Source organism: Scyliorhinus torazame, chromosome 17 (genome assembly GCF_047496885.1).
Source record: "Scyliorhinus torazame isolate Kashiwa2021f chromosome 17, sScyTor2.1, whole genome shotgun sequence".
Classification (NCBI taxonomy): Eukaryota; Metazoa; Chordata; class Chondrichthyes; order Carcharhiniformes; family Scyliorhinidae; genus Scyliorhinus; species Scyliorhinus torazame.
The window spans coordinates 19,997,856-20,018,589 of NC_092723.1; the positions used below are offsets into that span (position 1 = coordinate 19,997,856).

The 20,734-nt window shown below is 41.9% G+C and overlaps 1 protein-coding gene across 1 annotated transcript in view; it reads right to left on the reverse strand.

Moving 5' to 3' along the window:
- Positions 1 to 20,734, reverse strand: part of rap1aa (RAP1A, member of RAS oncogene family a) — a 140,222-nt gene that overhangs the window by 66,389 nt on the left and 53,099 nt on the right. Inside the window, exon 2 of the mRNA XM_072480151.1 lies at positions 777 to 862. Within this exon, the coding sequence (XP_072336252.1) occupies positions 777 to 833 (57 nt within the window). The 5' untranslated portion in view covers positions 834 to 862. The remainder of the gene's footprint in view (positions 1 to 776; positions 863 to 20,734) is intronic.

Below are 20,734 nucleotides of genomic sequence, written 5' to 3' on the forward strand. Positions count from 1 at the left end.
TTTTCGTTGTTGAAGTTGAACATAAACAATTGGCTTGTTAGGCAAGGTGCTACAGGGCACAAATTTATCTTGGTTGGTGGCATCAGATCAGCTGCTCTTATAATCACTTCTCCTGACTGCATTGGAACTGAATATCAGGTGTATTGCATAGTGGGCAGCCAATCAACACTACCATTCAAGACAAATTTCCACAAGATGCATTTACATAGTTCTTTTAACACATATTTTAGACAATAAAGATTATTATTACCAAGAGACCAGAGAGATCTCAGATGGTTGTAGCGATGCAGAGGGTTACAGATAGGAAGGTGCAAGGCCAAGCTGGTATACAAGACAATAAAAATCGTAGAAATGTGTTGCCGGAACAGGTGCTCATGTAGTTCAGCTGGCAACGGGGTGAACGGGACTCCATTCAAGTTATGGATACAGGCAGCAGAATTTTGGTTGAGCTCAAGTTGAGTGTTGAAAGTGGAGCAACAAAAGACATGGATGAGGATTCAGCGCACAAATGGGCCGAGGCTGGGGAAGACTGCATCATTATAGAGGCTGAAGTAGGCTGGTCTTGGTGATCTCAAAGACATGGGTTGGGAACGTCGGGTCAGGGCTGCAAATGGAAAACCCCAGCTACTGATTCCAAGTTGGTGAACCAAAATTATTAAAGTTTAGCCCGTATCATCTGAACACTGGAAAAGTTGCAACTTTTCCTATGCTCCCGTACGTTTTACTCCAGTCCATAGGATAACTGAACTACTGTTAGCACTTTTACTGGTACTTACCAGCGCAGACTTCCCCACACCTCCGGAACCGAGGACGACCAGTTTGTATTCGCGCATCCTGTGACGTTCTTGAACTGCGTCACTATCTGTAAGACAAAGATACAGCCCGTTTAGGAACAAAAAGACACAATCCATATAGCTTGTATTTTGTGTAGAGCTCAGCAACATCTACATTCACCAACATTACTGGTGAATCAAACTGCTGTATGCACAAAACCTCATAGGGAGAGAAGATGACTTAATTTTAGTCTCCAGACACTACAAAATCAAGCCAGGTTAAGTATAATATGCGCACCATATTATTTATAATCTAAAAAAATCCAGGTCTAAAGGTTTTCCTTTCCAAAACTTCAACAAACCCTGACAGGAAGAAAATCATGCCTACAGCAACAAGCCCACTACCACCTATGGATGTTTTTCTTTGTGCCTCCATTTTGAAGAGTTACAGATTTCCAATATTAACAATGCTGCAATGTTGAAGGGAACAGCATGCTAGATAAAACAGAGGCCATCTCACTACAAGTACCCGAGGCTTGAATAGATGAAACGAGCAGTGAAGACAAACTTCCCCAGAACTCAAATCAGATCAACTATGCCAGACGTGCTAGGCTGCTGAATCAACCATGCTCACATACCACATTTAACATTTGCACTGGTACGAAATGACTAGCCATCTTAAACAGCCAGTAGATTGCTCCAGATGAGCAACTCTGAACTGCATTTTAATTGAATGAAAATCAGGTTTTAGGGCAGCGTGGTGAGAGGCTGAAAATTGAAAGGATAATTTTTTTTAAATTTGCCCAAATATCCTATCTTTACAGGGACCGTTCAGGCTAACAGCTGTAGAACTCTTATATACTTCATACCCTACAGGCAGATCACTTGCGTGCAGCACTGTCAAATCAATAACTTCTTGCATGCATCCCACATATTTAAAAGCTAATACATCCAAGAAACAAACATTACCCAAGTTAAAGTTATGGTCAGTAAAACAATGGAATGAATTTACCACAACTCTCTCATACAGCATTTGCTTATATATACACCAGTGCTATCTATACTGGTGCAAGTACATCGCACTGTAAAATCTCTTTCCTGTCACCTGACTGCACCCTGATCTTGTGTTGTGCTAAAAACACTCTTCCTGTCCCATCTTATGCAGCCCACATCAATAGCTGGCAGCCATCGTCACCAGTGGCAACAGAATATAAAACCTGCTTTGCACTCGGACTGCTCTGAAAAGAATGTAATCCACCGCTTAAAAGGCTTTAAAATAATAAAACAGTCTTGACGCCACAAATATGCTTCCAGGCCTAATGGTGTCATTAGGTTTACTGAGCACATTGGTAACAATCCACTACAGGAAATAAATAATTCGGCAAACACACTGGAGGGGATTTTTCTCTTTAATGTAGCAAATACGCAGCCCGAAAAAAAATGGAACCAGGCGCAACAGTAACTTTCAAAAGGGAATGGGGGAAATATTTGAAACGGAAATATTTGCAGGGCTATGGGGAAAGGATAGTGGGGGTTTAATTGCGTAGCTCTTTCAAAGAGCCAAATGGCCTCATTCTGTGCTTTACAATTCTGCTTGAACGTCACGTAACACTCCGTAGTCCCTAGTGCCACGCAACTCAAAATACTCTAGATAACTCAAATTGGAAGAATAAAAACAAGTATAGCTGCTTTTCTTAAATGTTTTCACTTTCAAATAGAAATGGCAAAGACATCTATCTGACATGCCTGTTATACTGCAGTGAAACCCCCATATCACCACGGGGACTTTAAATCAATAGAGTAAAGTTAGTGATGTTACAGATCAAAGCAATTAAAGTAGGTCACTTCTCAATCATGTCTTGCTTTATAAGGAGAGGCCTCATCACACCATAATTTACTGACCGTCTCAGTACAGTGATCAGTACCAGCTCACACTTCTGAGGCAACCTAATTTTTCATGCTGGTTCACCCATGCACGAACAAAACTTGCATGTTCATCCTTGAAAAGAGCAAGCCCTTTCCATCAGTGAAGGTGGTGGAAAGTGATGCCAGAGCCAAGTGCAGAATAAAAAAGGTGTTGACAAGGTATTACAAGGCAAAACTTGTATTTAAGGGTGAGATGGAGTGGGCCTGGGTAAAGTGCTCTTTCAGAGGGTTGGTGCAGACTCGATGGGCCGAATGACCTCCTTCTGCACTGTAGGGATTCTATGTTCTATAATCCCTTTAGCAATAATAATTTAGCTGCCAACAAAAATCTGGAATTGCACATGAACAAATGGATCACAAATTGATTTACTTGCAATCCAGCAGGTCTAAGTATCGGGGGCGGGATTCTCCCATCTGATGGCAGAGTGTTGACACCGTCGTAAAAACTGGAGTGTTTAACGACGGCGTCATCGGACCATTAAGTGTAGCGCTCCTCTGCCCGACAGGAGGCCAGCACGGCACTGGAGCGACCCACGCCGCTCCAGCGGCCGATACCGGCGTCAAATGGGCGCTGCGCGTCTGCACATGCGCGCGCCGACCGTCATGAATGCACGCATGCGCACTGTGACCGGCGTGAATGCACACTGCGACCGGTGCGAATGCGCGGTAGCTTCCTTCTCCGCGCCAGCCCCGACACAACATGGCCTAGGGCTACAGGAGCCGGCACGGAGCAGAAGAGGCTCCACCAGGAGAGGCCAGCCTGCCGATCGGTAGGCTCCAATCGTAGGCCAGGCCACGGTGGAGACCCCCCCCCCCCACCCAACCACCAGGCCGCCCCCGACAGGATGGATGCCGAGGTCCTGCCGGGTAAGACCAGATGTGAACACCGCCGGCGGGACTAGGGCTTTTTTGGCGGCCACTCGGCCCATCCCGGGCGGAGAATCAGCGGGGAGAGGGGGGCTCAACCGCTGGCGCCGATTCTCCAGTCACCGGACAATCGGGGGACCGACTTCGGGGCATCGGCGTGCAAATCACACCAGGCCCGGCAATTCTCCGAACCGGCGTTGGCTGAGAGAACTCAGTTGCCTTAACCCTGCAACATTGGGTTTTCCAGAGATATCTGGCATCAAACACGATAATTAGAGCATCCAGGTTATACAAATTCTCAATTCGAATTTCAAATGTGAACGAGAGCCAGGAGGCCCAGGCTGGCTCAACAGATATACATTTAGAAGTAAATCAAGAGACTTGGTAGAAATTATTTTTATTCTAGTGAACTTTGACGAACTAATCTGATCTTTTGAAAGAATCTTCAAGAACACCATTTCTTTCCCCTCCAGAGTTATGCACAGCAAAGACAATCCTAAAATTCTAAATCAGTCCTCCAACCCATTCAGCGCGCTAAATCCTCAAGACCAACAAGCGGATTTGAAAATCAGCCTCCTTCTGACTTCCTCCATCTATCCCACAACCACTTTGCATTCACAAGATCCATCTTCGGTCCTCCACTCTACTTTAAATCAACTCCTAACTACGATTCACAAGCCCAGTGCCTGTTGACACAAGCAATAGCCTCCACTGATGATCTCCCTCAGTAAAAAGCCCATCTTCGAGACCTTCCCCTTCAAACTACAATTAACATATACAACCTCCCTTTCCTCTAAATTTCACAAGCATATTCACACCACCACCCAAATCTATGTCACCTCTTGCGTCACTCCCTGTTTGAATTCCTCAGTCTTGTTCTACCAACAGCATGAAGGCCACCCTGATCAATGTGAATCTGCTGATAGTCTCCCTCACCTTGCTGGACTTCTCCATATCTGTCATTAACCACCAGTCCTTTCTCAACCACATCTAACTTCATGCTTGTTGTGGTTTTCACAGGATACTGCCTAGACTGGACGAAAGTTTGGATAGGCTGGGATTGTTTTCTTTGGGACAGAGGGGGGGGGCTGAGGGATGGCCTATTAAGTGTCTAAAACTGAGAGAGACCTGGAAGAGGGTAGGAAGACCCTATTCCCCTGGTTGAGGGATCCATTACTAGAGGTATATAATTAGGATAAAAAGTCAGAGGTTTAAAGGGAACTTGAGAATTATTTTTCACGCGCAAGATGGAGTGCTCGCTCTGCCTGAAAGGATGGTAGAACCATTTTCAACCCTATCCTAATTAGCGATTTCAATTAAACGCCTAATGGAATAGTTTTTAGTTTACTAGAATACATTTGCACAATTTTATATTTTGTCTTTTGCTAAGAATTGTATGAAGTGACAGCACAATGGCAATCACAATGCAGCACTGCACAATTGTCAAGTCCCACACAAAAGGTAGCATTGCACTTTCACATTAATGCTTGCTTGAAGGGCAGTGTTCCTTTCTGGAAACTATTGGAAGTTTTGCTTGTTATTTAAACTTAATAATAAACTTTATTAGTGTCACAAGTAGGCTTACATCAAGACTGTAATGAAGTTACTGTGAAAATCCCCTGGTCGCCATACTCAAGTGCCTGTTTGGGTACAGGGAGGGAGAATTCAGAATGTCCAATTTACCCAACTTCTGTGGGAAGAAACCAGAGCACCCGGAGGAAACCCACGCAGACACGGGGAAAACGTGCAGACTCCGCACACAGTGACACAAATGGGGAATCGAACCCGGGTCCCTGGCGCTGTGAAGCAACTGTGCCAGAGTTGCTTAGTAAGAAATGAATAGAGATCATTTTGTATGTTTATCATTGATTTTGAAATGTTGTTTGTGAATGCGGTGTTTTAAGGAGGACATTTCCAATGCCAAATCTGGAGTTGTCTTTCATTAAAAGTTGCAAATTTAAGATCAATAAATGGTGAGGAAAGAAGTAATTAAGAATGGAATATCTTGTTGGCTATTTACTGATGTGCAGGTGAAAAAAAGATCCTTAAATCAAAGTAGAATGCTGAGCCAATAGATGACTTTCGCCATCAATTTATTGCAAAATAAAAAGTTGGGGGCATGCGTCGACTTTTGTTTGACTTCAGTGTTACAGAAATAAATAGTGACTGCAAATTCTGGTGACATTTTAACATTTATAATAGAAAATTGCAAATTTTACTTTCCAAACAACCACAAAAATGCTTTACACAAAAGTACTTTTTGGTATTTCTCTCAAGAGACACCAAAGAGAAAGAGTAAACTATCCTAAACTGTCTTTGCTAAAAAAAATTCAAAGGTTTCTAAACTGGTTAAGCTTCCCACTGCAACATTTGGATTCTCGCCCTGGTCTGCCGTTGTGTTTTAACTCTCTGCACTGCATTGCAGAACACTTTATTAGTTCCGCTTCTGGCCATTTCCTCCCATGCTGCAGATCATTTTTTTTCTCCACCGAAAATATGCCTTTTTATGGAAATGCATCTCCTCCTGAATTTCAAGCAGCTATGAATCCTCCGCAGGGAGTATGTGCAAGATAATTTCTGTGTTTGAAAGTCGCTGGGGGAAAAAAACTATTCAGCTGATGATGCAGCTTGGAGTAAACACATCGAATTGCATGTTTACATTTTACAAGCTGAATCTTGGCTAACCCGATGAACAGATCAGCTCAAAGACAGAATGACATCACTCACCAATTATCTTTTGTGAGGCAGCCTCTTAGCAAATCTTCCTCTCCATGTAAGGTCATGAAATACAAAAACTGCATAAATGGCGCAGTGGGGGGTGGGTGGAATATGATGTTTCCCTACCTTCTTCCAGCAGATAAATCATTTTGCCATCTCTGATCATATGCAACAAAAAACTACCAGCCAATCACCAGGGGAATCTTGAGGTGACAGGGGGATGGGGGGAGGAGAAAGAGAGGGATGATTTGACCAGACAAACACACTTTCAGACCACTTTTTAAAAAAATGCCAGTCCTTGCCATTAGAAAATCCAATGATTACATTTTCAACTGAAGTTATATTGAAGCTATATTAAATCACAGGGGGGGGGGGGGGGGGGGGGGGGGGAGAAAGAGAGAGAGAGAGAGAGACAAAAAAAAAGTAATTAAGTGGAAAACTCAAGCAGAGAAAACAGAAATGATTTAGGTAGGAAAGATGAAGGGAGGCTGCAGGGCAGAAAGTGGGGCATGGGTGGTAAAGGAAAGTAAGCTGCCTCAGATGGGGTCAGTAGAAGGGGAAGGGGGTGCAAATAGTGTCCTTGCTTCCTCTCCCCACCCCCTCACCCTGCTAATTCAGATTTTGGTCTCCGAAGGTGAAGGGCCATGATCAGTTCCTATATTCCTTCCTACAGGCCCAGGAATGTTCGCCATTTCGCCATCCCAGTCAACTTTTGACCACTGTCACATTACATCCTGGAGGACCAATAGGCTTTTTTTTCGTTAAACAATCCTTTTAAAAATTCCTTAAACTGCAGAACAACAAACTATTATTGCATTGACCACAAACTCCAGCAAGGTCAGACACTAGTGAAGACCAGTGGGCAGCATGGCAACAGTGGTTAGCACTGGTGCTTCACAGCACCAGGGCCCCAGGTTCGATTCCCGGCTTGGGTCACCATCTCTGCGGAGCCTGCACGTTCTCCCAGTGTCTGCGTGGGCTTCCTCTGGGTGCTCTAGTTTCCTCCCACAAGTCCTGAAAGATGTGCTAGTTAGGTGAATTGGACATTGAGTTCTCCCTCAGTGTACGTACCCGAACAAGCGCCGGAGTGTGGCGACTAGGGGCTTTTCACAGTAACTTCATTGCAGTGTGTTAATGCAAGCCTACTTGTGACAATAATAAAGATTATTTTACGATTATTATATTAAGGCACCAATAGTGAATGAGGTGTAGTTGGCATGAGTTTCTCTCATGTCAGGGAAAAGTTGGAAAACATGTGTACTTTCTTTCAGTAGAGCACTTGGAATTATTAGTGGGACTAAACTGGTTTAATCAGGCCTAAGCAGATGATGGAAGCCAGCAAATAAATAAAAAGCACACACGGATATGGCCATGTTGAAAAGCTGTCACAGATGGAACTTGATCAAGAATTTTGTAATCAGCTAGATGAATCATTCAGGCATGATAAAGAGCAGCAAATCTCCTTTGAGAATATTAGCTGGCATTTTAGTCTCATTGCAGAGCTACTTACAGGTACATAACTATTGCTGCAGGTAAAATAACAAACAATTTTGGTATGGATAGACTGACATAGGAGTTCTCACTGAAATGGCATATTTTAACCTGCTCATCGCTTTAGAATATATTACATATTTTAAAAATTAATTAAAAGTGATCAAGGTCTTGGCCAATTGTATATCAAATTCCAAAATAATTCTTATTGACTACGATTTATTGTTAACTTGTAGCATACAAAATTTCATTGGAATGCATGGCATATTTTCAAACAATGCCAGTAGTAACTGTAAGCAAGAATGCTACCATTCATCTCTCATGTGGCCCAGCTCAGAGGCTTTGCAATGTTTTGGAAACTGATTTTTTTTTTGTTTTACACATAAGAACTGTAAGAAAAATAATTTAAAAGGACATCAAGGAACTGAGGGGAGCTGTTTTTTTTTTCACTGCATTATTCAAATTATAATCTGTAATATCAAGTGTACAGGTTTGCACAGTTCCTGTAAGTCACATTTTTTTTTAAAAAGTAGAAATTCAAGGTTAAAAAAAATAGGAATCAAAGTAGAAGAATATTGGAAGTACTCCAAGTTGAAAAATGTAATTGTGTAGCAGGTCTTGGGAACGGGAACATTTAACCTGATGTGCAATGCTGCATTTAACCTGTTCCTTATGTTATATGTTGACATTTAGCATTGCAATCAAAGGCACACAGCTAACAACGCAATTACTGAATGCTGGGAGAGTGGGTGTTAGGCTTTTGACAAAGGAAGCGTGTATGTTGTTGATCGAGGTATATGGCACAATGCATTTAGAACGTGACAAAAACATATCATTGACTACGCCATCAGTGACCCGAAACAATAGCCCTAACAAAAGTTGATTACATGCTTTCTTAGACGTCTATAGCCAATTGCAGTGACCTAATGTAATATTCGCCGCTCCCTGACATTAGAGACCTACAGTGCTGGATCCCCCCCGCTAAGCCAGATGCTCCCCGTGGATAACTGCAGGATTTCCAGTCACACTGCTAGCTCAGTTTAACTGTCCATATGAAGCATGCAGATATGTAAACATGACAGAGTCAATAATAAAGGCACGAGTAACAATGGTGATTTCTCCGTGATGAACTGAAGGTCATGTACAAGTGAAAAGGAAATTCATCACTTCAAAATAGCCAATGTCAAAGCTATAGGAACACAAGAGCTGGAGTACATCATTCGGCCCCTCCAGTCTACTCCACCATTTAACTAGATCATGGTTGATCTTCTATCTCAACGCCATGTTCCTGTACTATCCCCATATCCCTCATTTGATTGGTATCCAGAAATCTATCGACCTCTGCTTTGAACACACAAATGACTGAACCTCCACAGCCCTCCAGGGTGAAGAATTCCAAAGTTCACCATCCCCTGACTGAAGAAATTCCTCATCTCGGTCCTAAATGGCTTACCTCTTAATCTGAGACAGTCTGTCTCTTTCCCCACCTCTCCCCCCCCGGTTGAAACATCCTTCCTGCATCTACCCTCTTGAACCCTGTATGAATAATGAGGTCACCCAATTATTCTAAACTCTGGAAAATACAGTCCGAGTCTCCTCAATCTCTCCTCAGGGATATCCCACCATCCCAGGGATTAGTCTGGTGAACCTTCAGTGCACTCCCGCTATGGCCAGTATATCCATCCTTAGGCAAGGAGACCAATACTGCACACAATACTCCAGGTGTGGTCTCACCAAGGCTCAAAACATAGCAAAGATAAAACTCAGAATCCAGACTCCCTTCTGAAAGGCAAAATCTATTAAGCACCTTTGTACAGTCACAACCCAACTAGAACAAAATAATTAACAATTATATACCTTTCCTGCATACGATCATAGAATCCCTACAGTGCAAGAGGCCAAGTACAAGAAGCCATTCAGCCCATCGAGCCTGCACCGACCCTCTTTAAGAGCACCTTACCTAGGCCCAATCCCCCACCCTATCCCAATCCCCCATCCTATCCCAGTAACCCCACCTAGAGGCAATTTAGCGCAGGAAATGCACCTAATTTGCATAACTTCGGACTGTGGGAGGAAACCAGAGCACCTGGAGGAAACTCACGCAGACATGGGAAGAATGTACAAACTCCACTCAGGCAACAGTTACCCAAGGTCTGAATCAAACCCTGATCTCTGGCTCTGTGAGGCAGCAGTGCCCTACTGTGCCTCTGCGCTGCCCTCCAGAACAACTTGCTTTCTGCAATATTGCTTATAATACACCATTTCTAAGAGACCAAATCATTCCGTTGCATATTTTTAGACATCAGACGTCTGAAGCATTCATCAAAATGATCAAATTGGCTGAAATGGTTAGTTCAGATTTACATAAATGCCTTTAGTTTGCAGGATATGAATCTTGCCCACAAACAGTGGGATTTTATGGCTGCTAGCTCATTTGGGGAGTCCTAATTCCATGGGGATAAATTAATACAAGGTGAAGATTTTGATTTGACAAATTGATTGATGCTTTAAAAGCCTCACAAATATTTGTAAACTTGGATGCCTGTCTAACAAGAATTTCTCAATGCCTCAAATCCATTTCTAAACTACTAGTGTTTTGGAATTATTCACTGGCCTCAATTGAAATTGGAGGGAAAATACAGCACATTTCTGAAAAGCCAATAAGTAAGCCAAGTAGCTATGATCAAGCAGCTCAAAGGATTTTAAGGAGTTCACCAAAATAGAGCAACTGATACAACAGGTAAGCCCAACTGAATCACTTTATGATCAATACTGTCATCCATTATGTATATTTAAAACAACTTTGTTTAAAGTCACGAGCCTGTTGCCATTCCTAGAAGTATAATGAAAGCTGGTCACTTGTTTTGTTATTTATATGTCACATTAAGCCTCATTTTCAAAATAAAGCATACTAAGAAAACCGAGAAAACACGTGCAGACAGACAAAAATAATAAAATCTTGCTAAAATGCTCGAGCACAGCTGCATACAAGAAAGCCTACTGTGCTGTGTTGTCAGTTTGCACCTGGGAGGAGTCACTCACACTACAAGAAGTTTATCATCCAGGCAATATGGTGTGGAGTCCCACGTCACTTCACAAATAGCACTCGAGGGGATTAAAAGAATGTAGCATTATTCACTCATGGGGATGCCCCCGAAATGCTGAAGTACAGTTATTTTCAAAAAGCAATTTCAAAACGTCCAGATTAGTGCAATCTATTTTCAACATTTGACTCCTTATAAAAGCCATTGACAGAGTATATGCAAATCTCAAGTGACTCAGGAGTACATTGCATTTCAGGCTCCTCTCAGCTTATGCAAGTGAATTTATTTGCATTCATTACATTACACGCCAAATGACTGACGCCATTTGCCTGCTTCCTGCTCATGACTCCACTGAATGTCAATTTAGTGACAGAGGGCTAAATACGCCAGGATAATTAATGTATTTTTAAAATGGTCCTCAATTGGAACAAATCAAGTGGTCAAGTTTGATCAAGATTAAGAATGGAGAGATGAAAGTAGTTGGCAAAATGCATCTGCTCACATAGGAAAAACATTTAAAGTTTCAGTATAACAAAGCCATAAATTACAATTCAAAAACAGTTCAGTTGCTATAAGATTTTAATGAAAGTTTGTCAGGCCTGCATTGTGCTTTTTCTCTAATCCACTCTTGCCTGTTCATGTCTCATTCTTTAAGGTCCCTTTCTCAAGCAATTATCTAGTTCCCTTTAAGAATTCATTGACTCTGCAGTCTTTCAACGTGAATTCTATATTCTAATCACCCTCTGTTAAAAATGACCAACTCAAATGATTTCAAATTGCGTCCAGTGAAAATATTGGTTCAACATAACCATTTTAATCTCGACAGTGACCTTTTAAGCTGCTTTTCCAACTTCTCGGCAGTAAAAGACCAACCCGATTCCGGTCACTTTTCCTAAATGTCACCTCTCATTCTGGTAAGCCAACACAGCATCTTTTTTTGCAGCTTTTGGCCTTTCTTCGAAAGGGGTTTTCCATGAAAATGGCATAAACACACCATCATTTTATGTATGTAGACATAACAGTTTCAAGAACTGTAAATTTCTTGTGGGGTTTACTTTTTTTTTTAAAAAACCTGCAACATGCCTAAAGCTTAAGAAAGCAGGTGAAGGACAGGACAATACCAGGAAGGGATACAGGTAAAGGAAGTAGTGGTTATTGAGTATCAGGCTTGGAATTTAAAAGCATCTGAAAAATTTCCTGGTCTTGCCGAAACTATGCCTGGAGTTCCAGGTTTAGTTTTGGTCTCATTATTGCAGACAAGGAAGTTCCCGTACCAGCCTCCCCGAACAGGTGCCGGAATGTGGCGACTAGGGGCTTTTCACAGTAACTTCATTTGAAGCCTACTTGTGACAATAAGCGATTTTCATTTCATTTCAAAGCAGTTCCCCGAATTTAAGGGGCCGAGTTAAGAGACCTGGATCTCAACTCTCATGAGATGAAAATGAAATGAAATGAAAATCACTTATTGTCACAAGTCGGCTTCAAATGAAGTTACTGTGAAAAGCCCCTAGTCGCCACATTCCGGCGCCTGTTCGGGGAGGCTGGTACGGAAATTGAACCGTGCTGGCCTGCCTTGGTCTGCTTTCAAAGCCAGCGATTTAGCCCTGTGCTAAACCAGATGAAGACAAATATAGAAACAACTTTATTTTTTTCTAAATCTAGCTATAGAAAATGTGGACCTAGTAAAGTTTGTTTGTAGTGGATTTAATGGAGTGTGCTTAAAATGTAGGCTGCCGAAAGGAAAATATTTTAGACCTTTATAAAGGATAATAAAATTACCATTAAAAAGGCAGAACAGAAAACTATGCTTCTTTTGAGAGACTGGCTGCATTTCTGTTGGGAAAATAGACTGCTGAAAAAAGTCAGTAAGAGATTAAATAGACGAATGGTCTTTTTTTGCACAGCATAATACTAGGGTACACCATACGAATAAGATGACAAGAATATTTGAGTGGATCTAAGGGGTTGAAAGATTATCTACTCTGGCTGCTCTGCTTTGGTAGCCTCAACCCTCAATATGACTTTCTGGTTAGTTGCTGCCCTCCCAAGAACCACAACAATCTTGGTACAAAAACTCTTCAGAAATGAAAAATAGTATAAATAGGCAGAGTTCATCTTTTTAAATACTGAGATTTGAGTGGTGGAAAGAAACCATGATCAAGATATATGGACGCAACTTTAATTGATGGAGTGGAAGCAAAAATAAGTTAGATCGAGAATTATTTGAAGAAAGTTATAGGTTTACTGACCCATAGGGCAGCAGTGACATCACTGAGACGTCTAGAAAGTGTGAGCTGTAAAGTGGTAGCTGTATAGCACACAGAGGGATCAGAGGATGAGCCATCAACTACAGATGTTGGAGTGATCATGTAGGACAGTAGATATGCACAAACAGTGCTTTGTTGAGACATAGTAATAGGGTTTGAAGATGTCTGTGCAGAGTCATAGATTATCATAGAATTTACAGTGCAGAAGGAGGCCATTCGGCCCATCAAGTCTGCACCAGCTCTTGGAAAGAGCACCCTATCCCCATAACCCAGTCCAACACTAAGGGCAATTTTGGACACTAAGGGCAATTTATCATGGCCAATCCACCTAACCTGCACATCTTTGGACTGTGGGAGGAAACTGGAGCACCCGGAGGAAACCCACGCACACACGGGGAGGATGTGCAGACTCCGCACAGAGAGTGACCCAAGCCGGAATCAAACCTGGGACCCTGGAGCTGTGAAGCAATTGTGCTATCCACAAGGCTACCGTGCTGCCCACTCTGCACGTTCTCCCAGTGTCTGCATGGGTTTCTTGCTCCGGTTTCCTTCCACAGTCCAAAGATGTGCAGGTTAGGTCGATTGGTCATGCTAAATTGCCCTTAGGTGTCCAAAAAGGTTAGGAGGAGTTACAGGGATAGGGTGGAGGTTTGGGTTTAAGTAGGGTGCTCTTTCAGAGGGCTGGTGCAGGCTCAATAGGCCGAATGGCCTCCTTCTGCACTTTAAATTCTATGGTTCTATATTCAGGGTAATGTCGGATGAAAAGTATTTTAAACAGCAGAACTCGAGATACACATGGTGATCCATTGCTGGAGTGGTCACAGCAAAAGATTTAAAATCATGGAGCAGGCCTGGATTTACATGATGAAAAACACATTTCAGTGCCAGCAGCAGATTCCATAACTGTGGGAAGTACCAAAACAAGAGCACTTAGGTGGGAGCCTGAAGAGCGAAAATCATCTTTCAGAGAAAAGACAAATATGCATCCATTTCCAAAGGCAGCAGGGGCATGACAAAAAAAGGTTAAAGCTAAAAAAGCATGTTTAAATTGAAATACCAAGCCAAAAATGTGATAAATATAATTTCAGTACAATTCCTCACATTTAATGGAGGGTAGAGCTTAAATGAAGCAATCTGCCATATATTAATAAAGCAGAACATAGAACAAGGTTTTTTCATTAAAACTGCCCTTTTCTCTCATTTCCCTTTCAAGCACAATGCATCAGCCTGTCACTAAATGGCCTGGAGCAAGAAAATACTTTTAATCTGGATGTTTACAATTGCAATCCCCTGCCAAATTGTTCACTCTATTACCATTGGGCTCAGCAGCTATATTTCTCAGCAAACCAGCATTTCAAATGAAGTTCAGCAAATTAGTTTCGAAAAAATGGATCAAAAATGTGGTGCTTAGGTGGAATAAAGTTAATTAGATTAAGGCTATGAAGTGCGGCTATTTGTTCTGTGGAAGCTTAGCTAAGTATAGGATGCAACCCACTAATTTATTAAACATTGCCATGAAACAATTGTAAAATAAGTCAATACATGGAAAAGTAATCTGCAGTCAATGTTCAGGAAGTAGTGAAGCTCTCAGGAACAATTTCAATTGTAATGCTACATCAAGTGTTAAAATACAACTCAGGGGAAAGACAAAAATTGCCAATGAATTTCTCTAGGCATACTTTGAGCTGATTCGAATGGAAAGGATTTACTTGCAACGGTCACACTGAATGGCTTTATCTGTTGAAATATTTAATTCAAAAGATTCAACTCTGCACAAGTCTGATGATAGTACATTATACTCAATGATTCCCTCATGTTTTGGGCTGAAAGTTACCAAATTAATTACTAAGAGGTGTTTATATTCACCTCTGTACAAATTAAAACCAAACATGGTACTTTTGAAAACCCAAGGCAGGTTCCTTGGAATGCAGGAGACCATGAACAGTGTAAACTGCTGATCAACGTCAGTATTCACTCAGGAAAAAGATTTCGTCAGTATTCACTCAGGAAAAAAAGATAATGTTGTGGAGGAGAATGCTGAGCCCCAGGCTAATAGAATAGATGGCATTGAGGTACGTAGGGAAGAGGTGTTGGCAATTCTGGACAGGCTGAAAATAGATAAGTCCCCGGGACCTGATGGGATTTATCCTAGGATTCTCTGGGAGGCCAGGGAAGAGATTGCTGGACCTTTGGCTTTGATTTTTATGTCATCATTGGCTACAGGAATAGTGCCAGAGGACTGGAGGACAGCAAATGTGGTCCCTTTGTTCAAAAAGGGGAGCAGAGACAACCCCGGCAACTATAGACCGGTGAGCCTCACGTCTGTAGTGGGTAAAGTCTTGGAGGGGATTATAAGAGACAAGATTTATAATCATCTAGATAGGAATAATATGATCAGGGATAGTCAGCATGGCTTTGTGAAGGGTAGGTCGTGCCTCACAAACCTTATTGAGTTCTTTGAGAAGGTGACTGAACAGGTAGACGAGGGTAGAGCAGTTGATGTGGTGTATATGGATTTCAGCAAAGCGTTTGATAAGGTTCCCCACGGTAGGCTATTGCAGAAAATACGGAGGCTGGGGATTGAGGGTGATTTAGAGATGTGGATCAGAAATTGGATAGCTGAAAGACAGAGGGTGGTGGTTGATGGGAAATGTTCAGAATGGAGTACAGTCACAAGTGGAGTACCACAAGGATCTGTTCTGGGGCCGTTGCTGTTTGTCATTTTTATCAATGACCTAGAGGAAGGCGCAGAAGGGTGGGTGAGTAAATTTGCAGACGATACTAAAGTCGGTGGTGTTGTCGATAGTGTGGATGTAGCAGGTTACAGAGGGATATAGATAAGCTGCAGAGCTGGGCTGAGAGGTGGCAAATGGAGTTTAATATAGAGAAGTGTGAGGTGATTCACTTTGGATGGAATAACAGGAATGCGGAATATTTGGCTAATGGTAAAGTTCTTGAAAGTGTGGATGAGCAGAGGGATCTAGGTGTCCATGTACATAGATCCCTGAAAGTTGCCACCCAGGTTGATAGGGTTGTGAAGAAGGCCTATGGAGTGTTGGCCTTGGTAGAGGGATTGAGTTCCGGAGTCGGGAGGTCATGTTGCAGCTGTACAGACCTCTGGTACGGCCGCATTTGGAGTATTGCGTACAGTTCTGGACACCACATTATAGGAAGGACGTGGAGGCTTTGGAGCGGGTGCAGAGGAGATTTACCAGGATGTTGCCTGGTATGGAGGGAAAATCTTATGAGGAAAGGCTGATGGACTTGAGGTTGTTTTCGTTGGAGAGAAGAAGGTTAAGAGACTTAATAGAGGCATACAAAATGATCAGGGGGTTAGATAGCGTGGACAGTGAGAGCCTTCTCCCGTGGATGGAAATGGCTGGCACGAGGGGACATAGCTTTAAACTGAGGGGTAATAGATATAGGACAGAGGTCAGAGGTAGGTTCTTTACGCAAAGAGTAGTGAGGCCGTGGAATGCCCTACCTGCTACAGTAGTGAACTCGCCAACATTGAGGGCATTTAAAAGTTTATTGGATAAACATATGGATGATAATGGCATAGTGTAGGTTAGATGGCTTTTGTTTCGGTGCAACATCGTGGGCCGAAGGGCCTGTACTGCACTGTATTGTTTAAAAAAAAACGTTGTCTCTATGACACATGGCTTCAGCCAAATCAAATAATTGAGAAAACGCCTTATATATAATGTAAGCAAATATAGGTCACGTGCATATTTACTTATATAATATTCAACAAGAGGCTCACTTTCCAACGCACCAAATCTCTCTGCCATATTTTAATATACCAGATCATAGAACGGGATTTCATTAAAGTGACAAATAATTCCAGAACCACAGAAGCATTGAACAAAAACACTTGGTCATCTCAGCACAAAAAGAAATCAAAATAAACTGGTATGAATCATACAAATTTGCACATTGCAATTATCTGTCCAATGACAGTCTAATTTGTTAATCAGAAATGCAATTAGCTGCATTTGGATTCCCAACTAGCCATGTGGCAAGAGGCTAATGTATTGGCTAAACGAACATACATATCAAATTGTAGCGGTAGATGGGTGATGCCAAAATATTGTATACAATGCTACATTATCACAACTCCCTCCCTAACAGCACCGTGGGTGTACCTACACCACCTGGACTGCGGCGGTTCAAGAAGGGAGTTGGTCACCTCTTTCTCAAGAGCAATTAGGGAAGGGTAATAAACAATGGCCTAGCCAACAACACCCACATCATGAATCAAAATAAAATTTGAAAATATCAACTATCAGTCACATCAGATTAGTGTATCGAGGTAGCAACAATAATTTAATCTGGACTCTTGTGATTTACAGCAATGGCTGTTAAATTTAGCTAACTATATCAGGCAAAAATATTAAAGTAAGCTTAATCAAAGTAAATTGCCCATCGTGTTTTGCCCCGAAAACATCTGTTGCAAATTGTAGCTTGGTTCCTGATCAGTTGGAATAGTCCAACAACTGGCTTACAAATGTTCTCCGACAACTGAAATAAAGCCAGCTTCACACCTCTCAATCTACTCAATAAAAACCTTTAATTCAAAATCTAGATTTATTCTCTTTGCACCAACATTCTATTTTACTGTTTCCACACCATTCCCTTTTTGCACTAATTTGGTTACAGTATTCACATTTGGATTTCAAACAATATCCCTCGCACTTGCTGAGTATCCAATAACTAATCAAAACTCATGTCAAAATTTCCAAATAAACTGGTAACACAATTGAAATTTCCAATAGCACATAAGTTTCTGAAGCCTACCATGTGGAAAAAACAACTTGCACTTCTATAATGACTTTCGTGACCTCAAATTGGAATTTTCAAAGTATAATCACTATTGTTACGAAGGCAAGTATGGCAGCCAAACTTTGCACACAGTTGTTTTTAATTCATTTATGGGATATGGGCATTGCTGGTGAGGCCATCATGAGAGCTGCTGCCTTGAACTGCTGCAGTCCATGTGCTGTAGGTAAACTCATCGTGCTGTTAGGGAAGGGGTTCAAGGGTTTTGACCCAACAACAATTTTTTTAAAAATTAAAAAATTTAGAGTACGCAATTCTTTTTTTTTTCCCCAATTAAGGGACAATTTACCGTGGCCAATCCACCTACCCTGCACATATTCGGGTTGTGGGGGCGAAACCCACACAAACAGGGGGAGAATGTGCAAACTCCACACAGACAGTGAACCAGAGCTGGGATCGAAACTGGGACCTCTGCGCCGTGATGCAGCGATGCTAACCACTGCGCCACCGTGCTGCCCTCTTGACCCAACAACAATGAAGGAACAGCGACAGATTTCCAAGTCAGGATGGCGAGTGACTTGGAGGGGAACTTCCAACTGGTGATGCTTCCATGTGTCTGCTGCCCTCGTCCTTCTAGATGGTACTGGTGGTAGCCGGAGATGTTGCCCAAGGAGTGTTGGTGAGTTGCTGCAGTAGATGGTATGCACTGCTGCCACTGTTAGTCAGTGGTGGAAGTTTGAATGTTTGTGGAAGGAGTGCCAATCAAACAGGCTGCTTTGTCTTAGAAAATGTCAAGCTTAGAGTGTTGCTGGAGCTGCACTCATCCAGGAAGTGGAGAGTATTCCATCCCACTCCTGACTTTTAACTTATATAAAAGGTGGACCGGACTTGGGAGTCAGGAGAAGAGTTATTCACCACAGGATTCCTATCCCCTGACCTGCTCTTGTCACCACAGTATTTATATGGCTAGTCCAGTTCAGTTTCTGGTCAATGGTAACATCCAGGATGTTAATGGTGGGGGTTCAGTGATGGTAATGCCATTGAATGCCAAGGAACAAAAGTTAGATTCCAAGATTCCTAAAGTCTTCCAGTCGTCATACGAGAGAACCCAAGTATTGGGCACCTTAAGGGTCATAAACCTGGGGTTAGAGTAGGTTTGATTGCAGTGGTCATATTTTAAATAAAGAATTGTGTTTTGCGTGGAGTGCTTTTAGCAGCCAGAAGGTGAAATTGACAAAGGAATGTGATTTTCAGTCTGGATTAGTGGACTGTGGTTTGACTGGGAAAGTCCCTGGGGAGTTAATGCGGTGCTTTGCGGCCTGCAGAGATAAAGTTTTGTTTTAAAAATAGCAACGCTATATTTCTTCATGGAGCAAATGATTCTTTCCGCACAAATGATTCCGCAGTCTTACAAATAAAAATATTGGGGTTTGGTCCAGCATCAGAACCGTTGTTCCAGGGCTCATCTGGGATTCTGAAGTATAATTCCTTGTTTGGCTTGGGGTTATAAGAGAATGTGTGTGGAACGACTGCTTTCTTTCAGGGTTTGAAATTTAACTGGGGAATGACTGGAGAAGGATCGATTGCAAAGACTTTCCTGGGTGTGGAAGCAATTACTCGGGATGGTTTACAAAAGGGAGACTAAAGCAAAACTTTTGGATTTGGTGGGGAAGCTGCAGTTACCCTAATCTAAAGGGGTGAGGAAGGTAGATATAATACAAGCCATAGCTTAATATTTAAATTAGCTAGAGACAGCGTGAATCATTAGAACTAGCTAGAATTCAATTACAAATGAATTATTTAGAAATGCAGGAAAAAAGAAATAGAACTGAAGAAATTGATTCTGAAAGAAAAGGAGCGATTGGCAATAGCCGAAGGAAAAGGAGAGGTCTTTTCAATAAGAAATGGAAAATAGGAAGCTTGAGGTAGAAATGGAAAGATTAGCAAAGAAAAGGATAAGGAAAGAGAATTGAACTTCGGAATCTGGCACTGCAAGGAGATCAACTTAAAAGATTAAGAGTTAAATGTAGAAGCGAAGGAAGGTCTAGAGGAAGTACTTCCTAGTCAAAAGCGTGGTAGAGGCAGATTTAAATATATTCAAGCATTGCCGAGATTTGATGAGAAACATGTGGAAGCCTTTTTCATCTCATTTGAGAAAGTGGCTTAACAATTAAAGTGGCCAAAGACAATGTAGGTAGTGTTGGTTCAAACAAAGTTGGTAGGTAGAGCTAGTGAAGTGTTTGCATCACTATCAGAGGTGGTATCTGGGAATTATGATGAGGTAAGGAAAACCATATTGAGTGCATATGAACTGGTGCCAGAAGCCTACAGGCAGTAGTTTAGAAATCAAAGAGAAACAGGTCAGACATACACAGAATTCAAAAGAATTAAACCAACTAATTCTGATAGGTGGATAAGAGCATTAAAAATAGGCCAAAAGTATGGCCCTCTTAGGGAAAATAATTATTTTGCAGGAATTTAAAGATTCACTTCCCACAGTAGTGAGAACTATGTGGAAGAGCAAAGAGTTAAAACTGATAGATAGACAGGCCACAGAAATGGGCAATGATTTTGAATTGGTTCACAAAGCAAAGTTTTGTTTTCGACATGAATTTCAATCTGCGAAGGATAAAAACTAAGGAAGTCAGAAATTCACAGGTGGTCAATGTTTAGTTTGTGATGTTAAGGCGAGCGTGCCTCAGAGTAAAAAGGAAAACTATGATAGTGGTAGAGAGATAAGAAAATGGTTTCCATTGTAATAAAGTTGGACATGTGAAGTCGCAGTGTTGGTGGCTTAAGTACTAGGAAGGCAGACTTGGTAACAGGATAAGCCAGTGGGGTTTATTAAAGTGAGAAGAAAAAATATTGT